Below are 19,123 nucleotides of genomic sequence, written 5' to 3' on the forward strand. Positions count from 1 at the left end.
ACGGCACCAAGGCTTTGGTGGCTACCTATCTCGCTGAGGATGCGGAGCCACTGGACTGCAACCCCTTGGCCTACTGGGCAAACTGCAGCCAGATGTGTCAGGATCTGGCCACAGTTGCCCGGCAACACCTGTTCTGTCTACCAACCAGTGCTCCAGGCAAACGGGTGTTCGGCATCGCTGGGGATGTTGTCACACCCCACCGCACCTGCTTGGATCCTGCTTTGGTGGAGCAGCTGGTGTTCCTAAAGGTGAAACTCCCACTGCTGGGATTCCCAAAGCTCCACCTGCAGACGGACTGAGTGCCACCCGCCTCACTCTGTCTGCACTAGTTTCCTTTTTGGAGGTTTTTGAAAAGCCATGTAATGCCCCGCTCTCAGCTGGAGGGGGGACTAACTGCATCACCAGCCAGCAGGGGAAGAACATGTCCCTGCTGAGCTCATTCCCCTGCCAGGATGAACTTGGAGGTATGGGACTGGGGCTGTGGGGAAGGAAGAGGCCCCAGGTCCTGGGTGTGACCACTAAAACTGCACCCTGCTAGGGTAGGGAGGCCTGGTGGGACTGCTGGCAGCGTGGCAGCCCCGTAAATGCCAGGACCAGCGATGCCCTGGTGAAAGGCAGGAAGGAGGTGCCATAACCTTCAGCTAACACAAGCATGCACAAAGTCCTGGCTAGGAACACCCAGACCTGTCACATCTTTGACAGGCCTGATGCTTGCTGGTTGTAGTGCAGTGGTGAGGCTCCTGGTGAGCTCAGCTTAGCTGCCCAGGATGCCAGCTTTTGGGTTGAAAACCCCTTTGTCAGGCTGAGTAAGTACCTGCAGTTGGTCCTGGATGGAAGGAATAGTAAAGAAGCCAGAGGCTGGGCCTGGAGGCAAGGAAGCCAGTCAGTGAAAATGGAAATGGAGGCATTGGGGAGGAGGGACAGGCTGGGGTGGGGGGTAGGGGGAAAGGGAGATGTAGCAGCGCAGGTAAATGTGCAGAGGCGCCTGGGGTGTCATGCTTTCAGTGGGAGGACGGACGGGGAGAGGTGGGCATATGTCCTGCCTTTCCGTTTTGAAAAAGTGGTAACCCCCAATCAATGAGGGATGCAAGTGCACCAGTGCGGCCTCCCCGGATCCACCCCTGATCCCACCATCACAGTTACGGCTCTATGGCTTCCTCTGACCTTGGTGCTTCATAATGCAAACCCTGAGTGACTCAGGGTGAGAGTTCAAATGACTTTCATGTGCTTACAGAGCTCTGTCATTGGTATTTTGTCTTCATTCCCCGGGCACTACAGAGAAGTTGTGGTTGGAAAGTTCACACTAACTCCTTTTTGTTGTTACAAGACTCTGGGGTTGTACAAGAACGAGAGCTAACACTTTGCCATTTAGCATATAATGACCAGTTTTTCTTTGACTTCCCCATATAAATAAGACTCAAAGGCTAGGGACAGAAGTTACACATAAACTGGTTTAGTGATCAGAAACTGCTTTAAACCTGTAACAACAGACATTCAGTGCACATAAACCAGTTTCAAAATGGCTGAAACCGGTTTGAGATATGTCATGACCCAAAAGGCATGATTGTGTGTGTGTGCGCTTTGGCACCAGAATTATCCCCGTCAAGTTGCAGAGCATTGCACGGGAGTGTTTCCTGTTGCAGAGGAAACCCCGGTGCAGGGACCAGTTTCCCGCCTTTTCTGCAGCTTCTTTTGCAGGGTGCATTGCTCACGTTGCAAGAGGAATGCACGGTGCAAAAGAGTTCCCGCCACCGGTATGCAGATTTGTTCCCCGTGATTGGCTAGTGCTAAATTATTCACACATGGCGGCTAGCGATTGGCCTGTTAGCCATATAAAAGGCTTGAGCAGTTTCCGGGCTCGTTCACCCAGAGCATCCGGAGCTCTGCACCGTGGAGCCTAGCAACCTCCACGAGACCGTCTGTGTTGTTTGTCTGTAACTGCAACCTAATCAAGCTTTCCAGCCTACACCACTGCCATCTCGGTGTAAGTAAACAATCTTTTAAACTACCGCTACGCGTCCGTGCCTAATTCCAGCTTGAAGGCCTTCCCTCTCCGCCCCCGCGTGCCCGGGCTGCTGGCCACAGCCCGCGTGCAGCGCGAAAAGGGCTCGGGTCGCTCCCGGCCCGCACAAGATAAACCTGGTTGAATGTAGTATCAGACTTAACGGATTGAGCTCAAACCGGTTTATGCAATGTCTGTCCCAGACCTTTTCCTGGTTTAAGTTAAACCAGAGTCTCCCAGTATCCCAGCATGCTCTCTGGGCTGGGCAGGGCTCTCTGTTCCAGCCGAGCAGGGCTGGCTCCCCCTGTCTGCTCCCCAGCTGGAGCAGGGACAGGCAGAGGTGGGGGCCTGGCTGGACCCGGAAGGGGGAAGGGAAGAGATTTATTCCCCTCTCCCCCCTCCACCCCCTCTGCCCCCAGTGGCCCTGCAGTTGGGGTCTTCCAGACCTGATTGCCCCTGCCGCCGATTGCTCCCTGTGTGGCATGAGTGATGGAATAAGCCTCCTCCTGCTCCCGCACCTAAGGGGGCCATACCGGCTGGCCTCTGGCTGCACTTCCGCCCCTGCTGCTGAAAAGGCGAGGGGGCAGCGACCCTGATGGGAGCAGCACCCCCTGTCATGGTGTCCCGAAGCCCAAACTTCTTCCTGGTGGGGGGAAGGAGGGGGGGCAGGGCTGTTCTGCAGGCGGGGGGCAGTCAGCCCTGCCACAGACTGTGCAGGGTGAGCAGCAGCAGCGCTGGGAGGGGTTTATGGGTCTATGGCCACCCCTCCGAGCCCTGGTGCTGCAGCTCACCCCCCGCAGTCCACGGCGGCCCTGACCCTCCACTCCCACCCCGACCTGCAACATGACCCCCCACCAGGAAGAGGCTCATGTTCCAGGACACCATGAGAGGAGGTGCTGCCCTCCTAACAGTTGCTCCCCCCTTGCCGCTCCAGCAGCAGAGGTGGGGGTGCGGCCAGAAGCCGGCTGGCCCCTTAGGCAAAGCTCGCATGCCCCCCCCTGCTCCCCCAGCACAGCTTCCCTGCAACCGAGGGCTGCTCTAGCGGCCCCCAGCTTCTGGCCTGAGCCACTGCAGGCATGTGCCTGCATTTCCGGAGTTAACAGTGAATGTCTGTTCACTTGCAAATTGGTTCAATCTAGGCAGATTTGACTAACCTGCAAAGGCTGAATCCATTCAGGGTCTGGCTTTTTGAATGTCTGTCCCTAGCCCAAATCATTGACAAAATGGTTACGGAGAAGAACAGCACAAGCACTGGAAATGATGATCTGATAGGAAGATCATGACTGTTGCAAAGGAAAATCGTCTCTTTTGGAATTCCTCGAACACATCAGTAAAGCGATGGATAGAGGAGAAGCGGGTGATATGATTTATTTTGATTTCTCCAAAGGCTTTCCACAAGCTCCCACACAAGAGGCTCCAAAGAAGCCAAGAAGTAAGACGTAACGTATTGTTATGCATCAAAAACTAGCTGGGAGACATAAAGCAGGTAGGCTTAAATGATCAACTTCTATCATAGCAGAAGGTGAACAGCAAGGCCTCAGGATTCCCTATAAGGTCCCCATTGTTTCAAATATATGTTAATAATCTGCAAAGGGGGTGATTAGTGATTTAGTAAAATTTGCAGATGCCATACAGGTATTTGGAGGTCAGGACCCAAGAGGACGGTGAGGAACCTGGCAGAGATAGAAAAAAGCCCGACTGGCAATACGAAGGCAAACATGGTTCAGTGTAAAATGCAAGTACACGCACGGGGAGGGAATAGTCTACAACGCTTGTGCAGCTCGCAGGTTTCTAAATGACCCGTGTCAGTCCAGGAAAAGGATGAGTTTCACTGTCGACCGTTCAATCAAAACCACTGCCCAGCGCAGCCACTAAACCAAAACCAAAGAATGAGAGATTGTTGTAGGGGAAATATATTAGAATATGCTATCTGTCGTTCAAAGAGCATTGCACATCTGACACTTCATAGCATTTCTCTGAAAATGGTTATTATCCACCTTCATCTCATTCTACTTATATCTGATGATGTGGCTGACTCGAGATGTTCTTGTAGCTGACCTCGCTGCTCAAGATGACCACAAGAAATGTGAGAAAGAAGAAAATTCAGGGCCCTGAGCTGAATTTTATTTCTGTCAGGCAAAGTTGTCATTTTTAAGTTCAGTGCTTCACTAGGTTTCAAGGGTCTGCAGTGAGCACAGGCGGCAGTGTGGTTGCCATCTAGCTTTGTGACGCGGCCACAAGCAGGTCACAATTTCAGCTGAAACATGGCACAGCTCCTCTTCTTCATCTGTGTGCTGGGGATGGCTCTGCACAGAGGTAAGGTTTATCTATAACATTTGGGTGTTTCTCTCGGATCAAATAGTAAATCCGATCATCTGTAGACAAGTGTTTGCATCTTCTGTGCTAGCTAGTGCAAACTGGAGACAATCGACATTGAGCTGTTGAATCAAATGGCGAAAGCAAAGTGAAGTCTCACCAGACCACAAGACATCTCTATTGCATCTAGAAAATCTGTATAGTGCTGCTAGTGTCTCAAAACAGAATTTGCTCGAATGAAAGTGCCAAACTGTTTATTTCAAAACAGCAAATAAGTGTGTGCTTATACAAAGCTTGAAATCCCTTCCTGTATTTTTGGAGATTAAAGTTTCACAAATGACTAATACATACTGTGGGTGAAGTCTTGGATCCACTGAGGTGAAGAGCAAAACTCCCCTTAAATAGGTCAGGACTTTATCCTTGTGGGTGTGTTTTAATTACACACACTGTATGGTATGAAACAGGTTGTGCAACTACTAAAAGACGTGCATGTACAATGCAGTAAACTGTGGCATATAAGATACTGATAGGGTGGCATCGGGCAGAAATAATAGTATTTGCAATAAGTGAATTTGTTAGCTGCGTTCTGCACTTAGTGAATCAAGCTTTAGTATCTGCCACCGGTGTAAGATGGCTGCCTTGGGGCGTAGTGCACGGCTGAAAGAGAAACCACTGGTTTTGTTCTCCTGACATTATAATATGTAGTGTGAGGCTCACTTCAGTGGTGACGATGGTAAAACCCCCAGGTGTAAAACTGGTGAGAGAAGCATCAGGACTGACCTCTGGTCCAAGCATTCATCAAAGACATCCTAGGACGTGTCCATCCAGAAATAGCTGATCATCTTTCTGTCTTGGGTTCATCCCAGAAACCCTGGTTTTCTTTCCTTTGATGTTCTTTGGCAGCTTTGTCTTTTAAATACATAAGATCAACATTTGCAGTCGTGCTTTCTTCTTTACCGGCCATTTCTATAGACTTGTTTAGCTTCTGGGGTAGCAAAGGCATCAGTTCATCGTGCAAGCCTCAGAGGAGCGGACTTACATGTTATAGTAAAACTATGGAAACCCTTTGCAGAGGGCCCAATCCTGCAACTCTTACTCTGGGGGGAGGGACTCTCGTGCACGCAGTGCTGGTGCAGTGCTCACGACACGGTTTCAGCATTAGACCTTTTAGTAACATCAGTGGAGGCAAGAACACTAACCTGAAGTCCAGGGTTTCACTAGTCCGAGCTGTGGTTTGTGGTAAGACTTTTACAAATATCAGGTGAAAAAGGAAACTAAAAGCCAGGTCTGTCATGGTGCTTAGGTACTAAAGATGCTGCGTGGCATTTCCAGCAGCTCTGTGTTCCCTTCGAATCCCTGGGAATTAAGGTGCTGGGCACTTCTGAAACTCCCACCTGGCCGCTCTCTGTCTCTTCAGGAACCTAAATACCTCTGCACATCTGGCCCGTGAGTCTGTAACCAGACGTCTCATTCGAGGCAGTTCCTATTGATCCAAGCCCAAACCCAGGCCACAAAAGGAGCAGGGCAGCCCTCTACCTCTGGAGCCCTTCTGCGGGGCGCTGCTGCATGGCCGGGGAGAGCAACAGCCTGGCAGGCTTGTCCCTGGATGACTGGCCATGAACCTGAATGAGCCCTGGTTAATTTGAGAGGAATGCAGCATTAGCACACAGGCAAATTAGTAGGGCCCCAAGTGAAGAAGGGACCCAGGTGTGCTTATTTTACACGCTATAATTATTGAGTGAAAAAAGTAATATAATTATACAGTATCAAGTAGGGGCCCACGAGTTTGCTTGTCTAGGGCCACGAAAGGGTTCATCCCGCCCTGGGGAAGCGTTAGCATATCTCACCGCACGTGTTTCACAGGTACGTGAAGTGGGACAACGGGCTGTTATGTCTGTAGGATCCGGGAGAAATGCTACCTTTGTTTTTACACCCTGACGCAGGGTTCGGCAACCTCTGATCTGCAGGCTGGATCGGGCCGTGGAGCCAGTGGATCCAGGCCATGAACATGGGCGTTCAGGGCTGTTTGGTGTTGGGCGACTTTGGCTGTGTGAGCACTTTCCCCGTGCCAACATAGGGGAGAAGCGGTGGCTGCAGGTGGCCCTAGCACCCACGTGCCTCTGACCCAAGGCGGGTCCTTCCAGCCCATAGGCAGAAAAGGTTGCTGACCTCTGCCCCAAGCAATTCCAGTGAGATGGAGGCTCCTGGGTCACAGACGTGCCTTTGGCAATGTTACCCTTTGTCTCCAAGGGCCCTGCTGCATGTTCAAGTAAAAGCTGGATAGAAACCAGCTATAGAGCTATTACACATTTTCAGGCACTATTTTAATAGTTAGGTGGCTCTTTTTATAGCTGGATTGTCATTTTTATCCTGTATTAATTACTCTGCATGTGGGGCTGGTCTAAATTTATTGCGATTCACCAGTTAATTGTGTGCTTGTTACTTTGCCCTTGTGGCTGGTTTTGCTTTGCAAGTGTGGCCTGTCTACATTTATTGTACGATTTACCACTTAATTGCGTAATATATGTAATGTGTAGCAGGAGCCTACAGTATTGAATCTTGTCCTTCAGTGTGGTGCAAACCAGACAGCGACTTAGACCGGCCCCCGGTTGTGAGAGGAGCCAGAGGCGATTCTGTGACTCTGCCCTGTGCCTGTGGGAGCTGCGACTTCCCCGATTTCCGGTCCGAATGGGTCTACAATGGCAGAAATGGCTCGGGGGCATCAAAGCAAATTGCAGTGAAATCTTCCAGCAAACTGCCCAAGCCAGACCCGGAGTCCAAGTTTTCTGTGACCCATCAGCTGAACCCGCAGTCTTCCTTACTCATCAGAAACCTTCAGCTGAACGACTCTGGAGTCTACACCTGCAAGTTAATGAAAAGCCTGCCTCCTCCTTCATTGACCTGGACAGGACCTGCAACTCGGCTGGAAGTGTACGGTAAGGACGTTATCGTTGAGTGTCCTTCTTTCATATCCTACAAGCCCAGGGAATTCAGAAGTCATGGGAGTGCACTTATGTTTAGGGATCTACTTAAATCATGGGTTTGCAATTTTTGCAGAAACAGTGAAAGCCGGCAATCTCTGCCATTGCCACGAAAAATGGCGTTGGCTGTAATTTCCCACCGAATCAACCCAAATAAAAATGCTTACTGGAAAATAAAGATTTAGGTTTACATTTAATTATAATAATATGTTAATTTATATATTTCTGTGGAATTTGCTATTTACTTATGCAATTTTTGCCCCTCAGCCAATCAGTGGCGAGGGGTGGGGCTGCCGAGACCGTTCCACCAATCAGTGGCAAGGAGTGCGGCCTCCAGGGACACTGCCAATTAGCGGTGAGGGGTGGGACCACTCCCTAATGCCCACAAAATTAGCTCTGTGGGCCATGAAAAACCCTTTGTCTCACCACGATTTAAGTAGGTCCCTACTTACGTGGTTTAACGTGTCTCAGACTCAGTGGGCATGTCTACACATGCATTTATGCTGGCTCAAATTTACTGTGCAGTAAGTTACTGTGCAGTAAGTGGGAATAGGCCAGTGTCTACACATGCAAGCGTTAAAGCACATTAACGCTGTGTGTTGTCTGACTTGGGACTAAAGTTAGTCTCAAGTCAGTCTACACACACAGTGTTACTGCGCAGTAAGGTGTCTATACATTAGGGCTGTGTGAGGCTTTGGACAGAGCTTCAGACCCAGAGAAGCTTTGGACGCTTCGGGGTCTGAAGCAGCACGTCCAGGTCAAAGCGCTGGCCTCGTTCGGCTTCCCAAAGCGGTTCGGAGCTTCCAAAGAGCTTCGGAGCCGCCTCGGAGATCCGGCCATAGGGTATAATGGGGAAACAATAGAATATCTAGAACGTTGTTGTTTTTTGTCTGATTTGGATGTAATTTTCAGAGGTGGTAGTCTGACTCTGCAGAGAGGATGAAGCCTGCCAAGTTTCAAGAAGATCGGTGCAGGGGTTTGGAGGAAACGGCACCCCAAATTCTTGAAAGCAAAACTCTCGTCACATCTAGGTGTTGCAACATAGTGGGGTGAAAACGGCAGGGGTGGTAGCTCTTACTGAGGCCACAAAGCCTGCCAGGTTTGAATAGTAATGAATCAGGCATAAATTTGATGCCTGCATGAGGCAGATATCAAATTTACACTCAAGCCAGCATAAGTTGCTCTATTTTCTGTGCAGTATGAGTATGTCCATGTAGACGCACACCTGTACTGCGCAGTAATTTCGGTCATGCGCCCAGGCTGTCTCATGCCTGAACTGGAACTCCTTCATCCACATCCGTTTCATTGCATGTCCCCACTAATTCAGGAGAATAAGGTTGTTTGCTGCAAACCCCATTCAGTACTGAAAATGCACCTCTCTTTTAAAACCCCCCCAAACTTCTGCAGGTTACCACAGCTACCAGTAGTACCCTGCTAGATGAACCAGTCTCAGGGGCCCAAGATACACACCCTTTCTCCCTGATGTTCCCCAGCATTAGTGCATAATGCATTAGCCACAGGCCATGGGCAAATTCCCTCTAGGTTGAAAAAATCCTCAAGGTTTCTGTGAATCAAGAATGAGTTTGCTTTACACAGGCGCATACGACACTTCTCGGACCCCCAGGTCAGGCCCCACTATATTAGCTACTTGGACTATATTTCATACCTAATTGGATGTATTGCTGAACTCCTGTGGGCATGGCCACACCTTCCAGGTGCATAAGCCTGCAGTCACTCACAAGTTCTGCTGTTTAAGGAACAAAATTATTTACGGGTCAAGAGGTGAACCTGGCCTTGGGCACTGAGTCTGATGAGAGCACCACATCGTCTGAGCGCAGGAAGGAGGGGACGGGAGCTCCTGGATCTGAATCCCAGCAGTGGTTCTGATTCCTTCTGTGGCTGAGACACATCACTAAGCCGCTCTGTGCCTCACTTTCCCCACTCATAAAATGGCAATGGGCAGATTTCCTTGCGGAGGGATGTGGCCATATTTACCTATGGGTGTAAAATGCTGCCAGTCACCAAGCTGCTACTGACATTTCCCACCTTCACACCCCTGTCACCTAAGCAGCATCTTGTCCCTAGAGCTGGGATCTCTAAACTGCCCTGCCCGTGGAGTCTGACTGCAGGATTATCCCCTCCATCTCCACAGTTTCACCCCACGTCTCCCTGTCTGCTCCTGCCACTGAGGCTGCTCTGAACTCAACCTTGGTGATCTGTTTGGTGAGCGACTTCTACCCAGAGGCTCTTCATGTTACGCTGAACACCACGTGTGGGGGACGCACGATGCTGGATCACAACACATCATCCATAACGGTGGCCCCCAGCGGGACTTTCGCCGGGACCTACAGAGCACTGGTGGATACCGTGGGCTGTCCCAACGGGACGGAGGTTTCCTGCTCGGTTAGGCAGTTTGCAGCAGAGACACGCAGCACGATCTGGGTCCCCGGGATGAGAAATGAAGGTAAGAACTGCTGTTTCTAGACCGTCTGTTCAGTATTGGGCTCAGCTGGGCCTGTTTGTGAAGGGCCTTATAAATTAACCATCTCCTGTAAAAGGTTAACCATGTCTCCTGGGAAAGAAGTTCTCAGCGACTCAGTGATAGGAGGGGTGGGAAAAGCCCTAGAAAAAATTGTAAACTCGAGCTGTGTGCTCCCCAATATGGCTGGGACCAACACAGTGAGACCTGGCCAGGGAAGAGGAGGGGAAGGAGAGACCCCTCTCCAAAGCCCAGTCCCGCTCCCGGGGCACTTGCTAGGTCACGTGCGGGTGGGAAGCTGGTTACTGTCCACCAGGTCCCCCTTGCTTTTCCTTTACCAAAGCCAGAGGGCTCAGCCAAGGTGAGCCCTGCAGCCAGGTTCTCTATCACATTCACCACTTCCCTTTTAGCTGGGAAGCCCCGTGCCCACGAGGGGTGGGCATGGGAACATCAAAATAGGACTGTGCTGGATCCTAGCAGGGAGGCTAGAAAGGGGGAGTCCCGAGCAGTATTTTAAAGGCATGGCGAGGGATGCCAGAGGGCATCAGGGCAGGCGTTTGGAGCCTGGTGCAGGGAGCAAGGGGCAGAGCTACCTGCGTGAGAAAGCAGAAGAGGGAGAATAAGGGCAAGCTGCGCTGGCAGCGCAAGCGATGTAGAAAATGGGGCTGATTCTCAGCTGCCTTCGCCCTCAGGCAGGTGTGAGTGCAAGCACCCGGGTTGCACAGGCAGGCTCAGTGCCTGCACCTACAGATTAGATACCCGGTTCCACTCGCACAGCTTTTCCAAAACTCAGACCCATAAAGGGGTTTCCATGGAAACTCCCATAAAGGAGTTTCCAAAACTCAGACCCATAAAGGCTCATACAAACACGAGGGAACTGGATAGCACAGCTGAGGTTGTGCTAGGTGGGTCAGCAGCCTTGAGAGCTGCCGCTCTGGGGTCTGACAGCACGCCCAGGTGAGGCTCCGAGCAGCTGCCCAATAAAGGTACTAACCCCCCCAGGTAAATTTGCATTGAAGATGCACTTCCATGGATCACTGAAGAACGAGCCGTCTACACCATGGCTTGGGAAATCAAAATAACATTAGCTGTCCAGTTTCTCCAACAGCAGCCTCTTTGGTTTTGTCAGAAGGAGGGAGTTTAATTTTTAAGTCTGGACAACTTTTTGCAGTCCAAATAGCTTTTGTAACACTTGTAATGATTGTACCTAGTACAATACTGGACACTTATATTAATTTGTCTCTTTAATTAGCTTATAACAACTACACACACACCCACACACACATAGTTTCATAGATGCTAGGGTCAGAAGGGACTAATCCCTTCAGGGGATGGTCCTTTTCTGTACCTGCAGGATTAGTCCCTTGAGAAACACCCACCCTTCCTGGACTCCTGTCTCTCCAAGGCTTTTACCAGTCAGCCCCTCCCTAACTAATCTCCGGAGCTTGTTGAAGTTGGCCTTCCTGAAGCCTAGCACTTCCGCCCTCCTAGTTGTCTTCCCCACCTTTCTCCGGAGAGTGAACCCTACCAATGGGTGGTCGCTCCCCCCAGGTCACCTGGCACCTGCAGATCCCCCACCAAGTCGTCCCCCGTGGCCAGCACCAAGTCTAGTAAGGCACTTCCCCTGGTGGGAATGCGTACCTCCTGCGATAGGTGAAGGCCCTGTAAGGAGGTTAGAAACCTTTGTGAACGGGCTGAGCTGGCTGCCTGTTTCTCCCAGCCAACATCTGGGAAGTTAAAGTCACCCGTGATGACCAAGTCCTTTGAGCGCGCCGCCTCTGAGAGCTGTCTCGAGAAGTGTAGGCCTAACGCATCCCCCTGGTGTGGGGGTCTGTAGTAGACACCCACTATCAAGTCCCTTTCATCCCGACCCCCCTGTACCTTGACCCACAGTACCTCAATTTGTCCTTCTTCCTGGCCCAAATTAACTATGGAAGATGTATATTGCTCCTTAACATAGAGAGCAATGCTCCCCACTCCCCGCCACCTTTCTCCCCACTCTGTCCTGTCTGTACAGCCTGTAGCCCTCAATGCCCGCTGCCCAGTCACGGGTAGGATCCCACCAAGTTTCTGTTAGCCCAACCAGGTCGACTTCTTTATCTGCAAGCAGGTGTGCAAGTTCCTCCTGCTTGGTCCCCATGCTCCTAGGAGTGCATGTATAAAACAACTATACACCCTGCATACACACACACACAACAGATGACTAGATAGATAGAGTTGTTTTATACATGCACACACATAGTTCATAGATATAAATATAAATATGTAATAACTCTAACTATATACAACAGACAACTACACACATATATTTGTATGTAGTTGTCCGTTATATATGCTTATAGCTGTTACATATTTATGTTTATGAACTGTGTGTGTATAAATTAACTATATATATATATATACACACACACAACAGATGACTAGATAGAGTTGTTATATACATGCACACACATAGTATGTGTGTGTGTATATATATATATATGTATGAACTCTGTTTGTGTATGTGTGTGCTTGCCCATATCTAAGTCCTGTACACACACACACACACACACACACACACACACACACACACACCTCTCTGTGTCTCTTCCCCTCCAGTCTTCTCCTGTCTCCCCTTACAGCACACCCTAATACCTTTGGTTTCCACCCCAAAGCCCCTACTATCATTACATCTTTTTTATCATTGGGCTTTTCTTTAGCTCATAAAGCTTTTTTCAGTTTATTCTGACACCCAGACTTCCTCCCCTTAGGGGCGTTGTCAAAGTTTGATTTGCTGCAACAAGTGTTATCATTGCCTGGTTGCTGCAGGTACTTACATCTGTGGTTAATGTTGCATTGTTTTATTTCTGCGCTCCCAGTGTTGCTATTACTGCATCTACACTTTCTAGTTTAAGCACCAGTTTCGACGCAGGATAACACTTCTGATGATAGTTTCTGACCTGCCACCCATAACTATGTTATTTTTCTTTTGTTTCTCTGTAATTCCCGATATATTTGTTGCAGCCTTGCACAGGCATGGACAAAGCTTATAGGAACTGTATGTACATAAGGCTCGAATTCAGAAGTGGTCTCCAATTCTGCATTGGCAAAACGACGGGGGCGCGTTTTTTCAGAACAAGTGTTTGTGAGTTCGTTGTGTAGCACTTAGACACGTCAGTAGGAGATGGGATGTGCCAGTCAGGTGCACAGCTATCTGTGCACCCCCAGCCACTCACAGGAACAAAACTGGATGCTGAGTTGATGCCCTTTAAAAAAACATGACCTAATCTATGGAAGTGAAGAAGGAGGGAAGAAGCTGGTTCCTAAATTGTGTGTAAGGAATATAAGAACATACACAATGCCATTCGGGGTCAGACCAATGACCCATCTAGCCTGGTATCCCGTGCAACAGGGAAAGCATGGGACTGAATATCTCTGGAGCGATTATCCCTTATTCAATACTTTCCCTGGCATTATTGGCTTCGAGATGCCAGCGGAAATATCTCCAACCATTTTGCTCAATAGCTCTGAATAGATCTGTCCTCCATGAATGTATCCAGTCCCTCGTTGACCCTGGCTCTGCTCTCTGCCTCCACCACCTCCTGGGACAATGACTGCCACAACTTTATGGCAGGTTGCGTAAAAAAGTGTTAACACTGTCTCCTGCTCATTTCAGGAAAAGGTACTTTGTGAATAAAAGAATCAAAACAGTTAGGAGTTGGCTCTTTTAAATGAGCTTGACCTCATGATAGCTTACGCTCTCTGTATATCTTATTTAATTAGCCTATTAGATGCACACCTACCTTACCTTGTGCCGGATGTCAGACTAACGTAGCAAAGTCCCTTTCTTTTACTGCTTCCATTTGCCATGGTCAGTGGAGTTGGTTTTACACCAGACAATCCATTTTCACACTGTTTTCCTTCCTTTGACTTAACTTGTTGGCTAGAATAGGTCCTGGGGACCCTGGGCAGTGCCAGAAGATGCCCCAGGAGCCTTTCTTACATGGGGATTGAGGCAATCCAGGGAGGGGGCCGGTCGGCCTGAGCATCTTCTTTCCTATCTCAACCTCCACCCTCACTTGGAGCTAATTCATCTGGGTGGCTCTGGCCCTTCCCTGACAACAACAGCCCCAGCCCTGGGTTGTGCCTGACGGTGCTGGGTGCTGCTCAGGGGTCTCTGCAGTGGTAACCCTAAGTTACTCCATGCTTCCCTGCTCCTGTCAACTGGTCCTGGGGCTGCTCTAACTTGTCCCACTGCCCCCAGAGCTATTCTGGCCGCCGGACATTACGAGGTGTGCAGATGGCCCAGGTTCACCTCCGTTCTCTCCAAGTCACATCCACGGCACCATCGGGGGGAAGTGTGATGGGTACAAGCCCTCCTCAGAAAATAATCCTCCAAGGTCTGCTGGGTTTATTTCTGCCTTGCACCATGGAAAGTACATGGACGTGATGTGCTGGATAGCTGGGGCCAGGTGGTGACTACTGAAAGTTGGAAAGTTCACAGTCATCGAGTAGTGGGGCTGGAAGGGACCCCAGAGGTCATCTGGTCCAACCCGCGCCTGAGGCGGGATCATCCCCATCCAAACCTAGGTGAGTATGACTGCCTGACTGCTCTGTGGGGAGTCACGGCGGGCAGGAGCAGAGGCACAGGTAAAAGCACTAAAATAACCAGGAGTTAGGGAGTCTGAAAAGTAGCATCTTTAGCTTCACTGCCTCTTGCCCAGAGGAGGCTGGAGCATGATGCACTGTGCCAAGGGTGATGTGGAAACCAGCATTTAGCCATTTCATATTACATTAATATTGAATTTTACCTGCCCTGTGTTGTAAGTACAGAAGGGCAGGACTGCACGTGTGGGTGCAGAGAGCAGTAGGCATGGGCATTGAGTTGCCTCCCGTGCTGGAAAATGTGCAGCGCTGGGCTGGCTCTTTAGAGCACCCTGCCTCACTCATGGCTTTCTTGGTAACTCTGCAGGTAGCCTGCTAAACAGTGCAGCAGCTAGCAAGACTTCCTGTGTCACCTCTACCACTGGCTGAGCGATTTGGGTTAGGAGGAAGCTGACCGGTGTCTATGGTTAAGGACTCAATGACCCACCTCTCATGGCCTATGTTTCTACTGCTGTGGCACCTGTGGCTAATGAGTTATACTTGTGAGTCAAAAAGAAACTCAATAGCAGGGAGATATCACCCTGTGAAAGGATGTCACCGTGTAGGCTGGGATATATTCCAAGATGCCTGAACTGTAGTCACCCAAGCCGGTTCTAGGACTGGAAGCAGCAGGTTCAGAGTAGCACAGAGTCCCTTGCAAGCTAGCTTCCCTGTGAAGAAACAGGATAAATGAGCCAGTGTCAGCTCTGTGCTGCTGTAGCTGGGCTGCTTCAGGAATGGTTTGAGTCAGATCTGGATCTTGCTTGGTAAAACCAGGCCTGTTACACATCACTGAGCGCATCTACATGTGCACCATTACTGTTCAGTAACTTATAACTAGGCCAACTCAGGAGTAAATTTGCTACCTGCATAATGCAAGTAGCAAATCTGCTCCGGAGTAGTTGCTGCATGTGTCGACACCTTACTGCGCACTAACAATGTGTGTATGAGCCAACTTCAGCGTTACTTTACTCCCAAGTTGGACGGCACACAGCGTTATTGCGCAGTGACGCCTACACGTGTAGATACTGGTCTAACAACCACTTACTGCATAGTAAGTTACTGCACAGTAAATGCACATGTAGACACATCCACTGAGCACTCTTAAAGAAGAAAGGGGTGGAGAGGGCTAGCACAGACAAGTCCTGTTTCCGGGTGATGACATTTTGGAAATGAGGCTCCTGCGTGGAATGAAAATTACTGCTGAATCCGAGCTGAAAGCACCTAGGAAATCTCTCCTGACCTGCTGCCATTTCTGAGGGTTTTCAAGGGTGACAGTTTTTAGGAGCTATATTGCAGATGATTTAAAGGTGTGTTGTAAGGGGGTCACTCACTCAGCTCCTTCATCAAGGCCAGTCTGCTCTGAGTTCAGGTTTCCCCCCAGCAAACAACTTAAGCAAATGTGCAAATACCAAACCAAACCTGTGGTCTTTTCTCAGAGCTGGAGAAAAGCAACTCAGGCTCTGTGCTTGTCCTGCCGTGCACCAACCTCCCCTCTTCCCTTGCACTCTGCTCCGGGGCCTTTTAACCCTCGTTGTGGCTGCACCCTCGTTTATTCATTACCAGTTGCAGTGTCTCCTAGCCTCCCAGCCAGGCAGCCTATAAACTGGTAGAATCACAGACAAGGAGGGCTGGGAGGGAGCTCAGGAGGTCACATCTAGTCCAACCCCTGCTCCAAGCAGGACCAGCCCCAACTGCATCATCCCAGCCAAGGCTTGTCTAGCTGGGTCTTCAACACCTCCAAGGAGAGTCCACAACTTTTCTGGGTAACCTGTTCCAGTGTTTTACCACCGTCCTAGTGAGAAAATTCTTCCTAATATCCAACCTCAACTTCCCTTGCTGCAATTTGAGCCCATTGCTCCTTGTTCTGTCATCTGCCCCACCGAGAACAGCCCAGCTCCATCCTCTTTGCAGCCCCTTGCAGGGAGTTGAAGGCTGCTATTAAATGGTTGCCAACCTGCAGTTGACACTTCAGGCCCTGAAGGTGGTAGAGGTACAATGAGGGTAACAAGTGTAAATGAACAAGGGTACAGATCTTTGCAGTGCCATGAGCACTTCAGAGAGCCAGCACACCTGTCCTGCTTAAGTGGTGGAGGTGACATCTCGCCAGAAATAATGCATTCATTCTTGTTGTTTTCCAGCTCCAACACAGCAGCTGCCTGCCTATTTTCTGCTGATACCCATCACTGCAGCTGTTCTGGTTCTTGGACTTATTTTCTTCTTAGTCCTCTTCAAGATGTGTAAGTACCATGCTTGGAAAATGGAGCCAACTGATGGTGATTAATGTAGTGGCTTTATAGTCTTAGCTTTTCCATGGTCGGAGGATGTCTCCTGTGTGAATCAAGCAGGCTGACAAGGCTTAAGATACTTCAGCCCCTTTCCAGGAATGATATAGTGTTTAATTGGAAGTTTTTTTGGTGTAGGATGCTGGGAACGGGATGACATCTTTCAGTCAGATACCAACCTGGTGAAAACGGACATGGCTCTATTGACTTTGTTCTGGGTCCAAGGTCCAAGGCCCTATTGACTTTGGCCACTAGGTCCAAGGTCACTGGAGAATGGTGACCATCACTACCTGCAGGTTCATAGAAATCCTAGAAAGTAGGGCTGAATTATCCCAAGCCCTGGATCATTTTTGCTGCTTTGTGGTGGGCTCTTTCCAAACTGTTCACATCCTTCCTGAACAGGGGGTGCAAAACTGGACACAGGACTCCAGGGAAGGCTTCCCCAGTGCTGAATAGAGCAGCAGAATCACTCCCCTTGATCTGCAGGTGATGCTCCTCTTCATACAACCCAGAATGCTGTTGGCTTTATTTGCAACAAGACCATACCTTTGGCTCATATTGGGCACTGTAACCCCGCAAGTCCTTCTCTGCAATACTGCAGCCCAGCCAGTCATTCCTCAGTCTCTATTTGCGCATGCTCTGTCTCAAGTGCAGGACTTTGCACTTGTCCCTCCTGAATCTCATCTGACTGATCACGGACCATTTCTCCCATCTATCCAGGTCATTCTGGATCCTAGCCCTGCCCTCCAGAGTGTCCATATCTCCACCCAGCTTGGTGTCATCCACAAATTTGCTAAGCAGGCACTCGGTGCCATCATCACACAATCATAGACGATGAGGGTTGGAAGGGACCTCAGGAGGTCTCATCTAGTCCGATCCCTTGCTCCAAGCATTAACAAAGACTTGGTTGTTTGGTGTTGGTCATGCCTGGGGTTCCTCGAGTTCTTTTTTGAAAGGCTTAGCAGCAAAATCAAGACACAAGTGGATGTGACTCCGTTTCTCCGCTGGAGGAGGCATTTCCTGAATAGAGCAGGAGCAGCCTTGCAAGGGGAGAAGGAAAGTGGCACTGCCCTGTGTGACCTGAGTCTGATAGGCAGGTTGATGAGATCAAGCAGCAGAGCTGTCACGTCTACATCATCCGTCCGCATTCAGATCTTGTTGCTTCTGATACTAAAGGAATAGAGCTTTGCTGGTGCTAATTTAAATGGCTTTCTCTGAGCTTGAAGATGATTCAGAGTACGCCACAGTGCATGGAAAACTATCTTGGGTTTATCATGGAAGAGACATGCTAGCTAATTATCTCATTTCTCTTTGCAGATAAGGTGTGGTGTGGAAACAAGAGGTAAGTTGTTTGCTACATAAAATACTCAGATGTGCAGAAGCAGCAATAGGGAGCATAGATCTTGCCCCTAGGCTTCCCCTCACTGGCTTTCCTTCAGTGGGGCCCAGTTACCTCTGAGCTCATCTCCTCTATCCTGTTGGGGCTGTCGGCCAGACTGGGGAGAGAGGAAATGGGGGTGCCGTTCCATGTGCTCTGACAGCAGCCTGCGCAGATCCCCATCCTATGAGCTCCTCTTCCCTTTCCTACATGTCATGAGCAGCACTGAGGTAGGTAATGCAATACTCTCTGTGCAGACATTCAGCGATCATCACGGCACATCATATTAACACCCTAATGCAGAGGTAGGCAATGCTTTTTGTCCGGAGTGCCAAAAAACCCACAACGTCTACCTTGGAAGGTGCTGGAGTGCTGACATGCCGGAGCCCGGAGCAGCCGTTTGCAGCCTCCCGGCTGCAGCTGGCCCACACAGCAGGGCTGTCTCCCACCCGCCCAGCCGCCTGCGGGGAGCAGCCTGGGCTCCGTGGCTGGCAGCAGCTGCTTAGAGCCTGGGCTGGCAGTGGTGTACCGAGCAAAATGGCCTTGTGTGCCATGCTCGGCACACGTGCCGGGGGTTGCTGACCTCTGCCCTAATGTCACAGCAGCTCACACCTGCCCATGCAGCCATCTTGCACGTACTGGTAGCGTGTGTGGCAGAAATGCCCCCGTCGGTGCCCCTCTCCAGAGATCTGTCTCAGCCAGCCCGAGAGGCTGCTGTTGAATCTCTCACAGCGGGGATCTCGCTCCTTGTCTGCAGACAAAAGCCTGGCGCCTGGGAGGCGATGCTCTGGTCACCTGGGCGGGGGGGGGAAGACCCGGCCCTGCGCGCGGGCCCAGGTAGCCAGGGATGCTTTGCAGATTGGCCGGTTTGTAGCCAGTATTGGCAGCTTCGGTTGGACCGGCTGCTGAGGTCAGGGAGGTTTTAAAAAGGCCTGGGCGAGGAAGAAGGGCAGCCATTATCCATGCGGTCATCCAGGTGAATCTGAACCTGGCTCTCTCCTCATCACCGCATGCTGCAAGAGTGCCCTGCCTCCAGAGGAAACAACAAGCACCTCTGGA

The 19,123-nt window shown here is 50.2% G+C and overlaps 1 protein-coding gene across 1 annotated transcript in view; it reads left to right on the plus strand.

Annotated features, from left to right (window-relative positions):
- The first annotated feature begins 7,190 nt into the window (after positions 1 to 7,190).
- The window catches only part of LOC112548816, a 21,370-nt gene continuing 9,437 nt past the window's right edge, over positions 7,191 to 19,123 (plus strand). Inside the window, exons 1-4 of the mRNA XM_025195540.1 lie at positions 7,191 to 7,254; positions 9,452 to 9,763; positions 16,543 to 16,641; positions 18,004 to 18,028. Coding sequence (XP_025051325.1) covers positions 7,191 to 7,254; positions 9,452 to 9,763; positions 16,543 to 16,641; positions 18,004 to 18,028 — 500 coding nt within the window. The remainder of the gene's footprint in view (positions 7,255 to 9,451; positions 9,764 to 16,542; positions 16,642 to 18,003; positions 18,029 to 19,123) is intronic.

This window comes from Alligator sinensis, unplaced genomic scaffold (assembly GCF_000455745.1).
Source record: "Alligator sinensis unplaced genomic scaffold, ASM45574v1 scaffold1794_1, whole genome shotgun sequence".
Lineage (NCBI taxonomy): Eukaryota > Metazoa > Chordata > Crocodylia > Alligatoridae > Alligator > Alligator sinensis.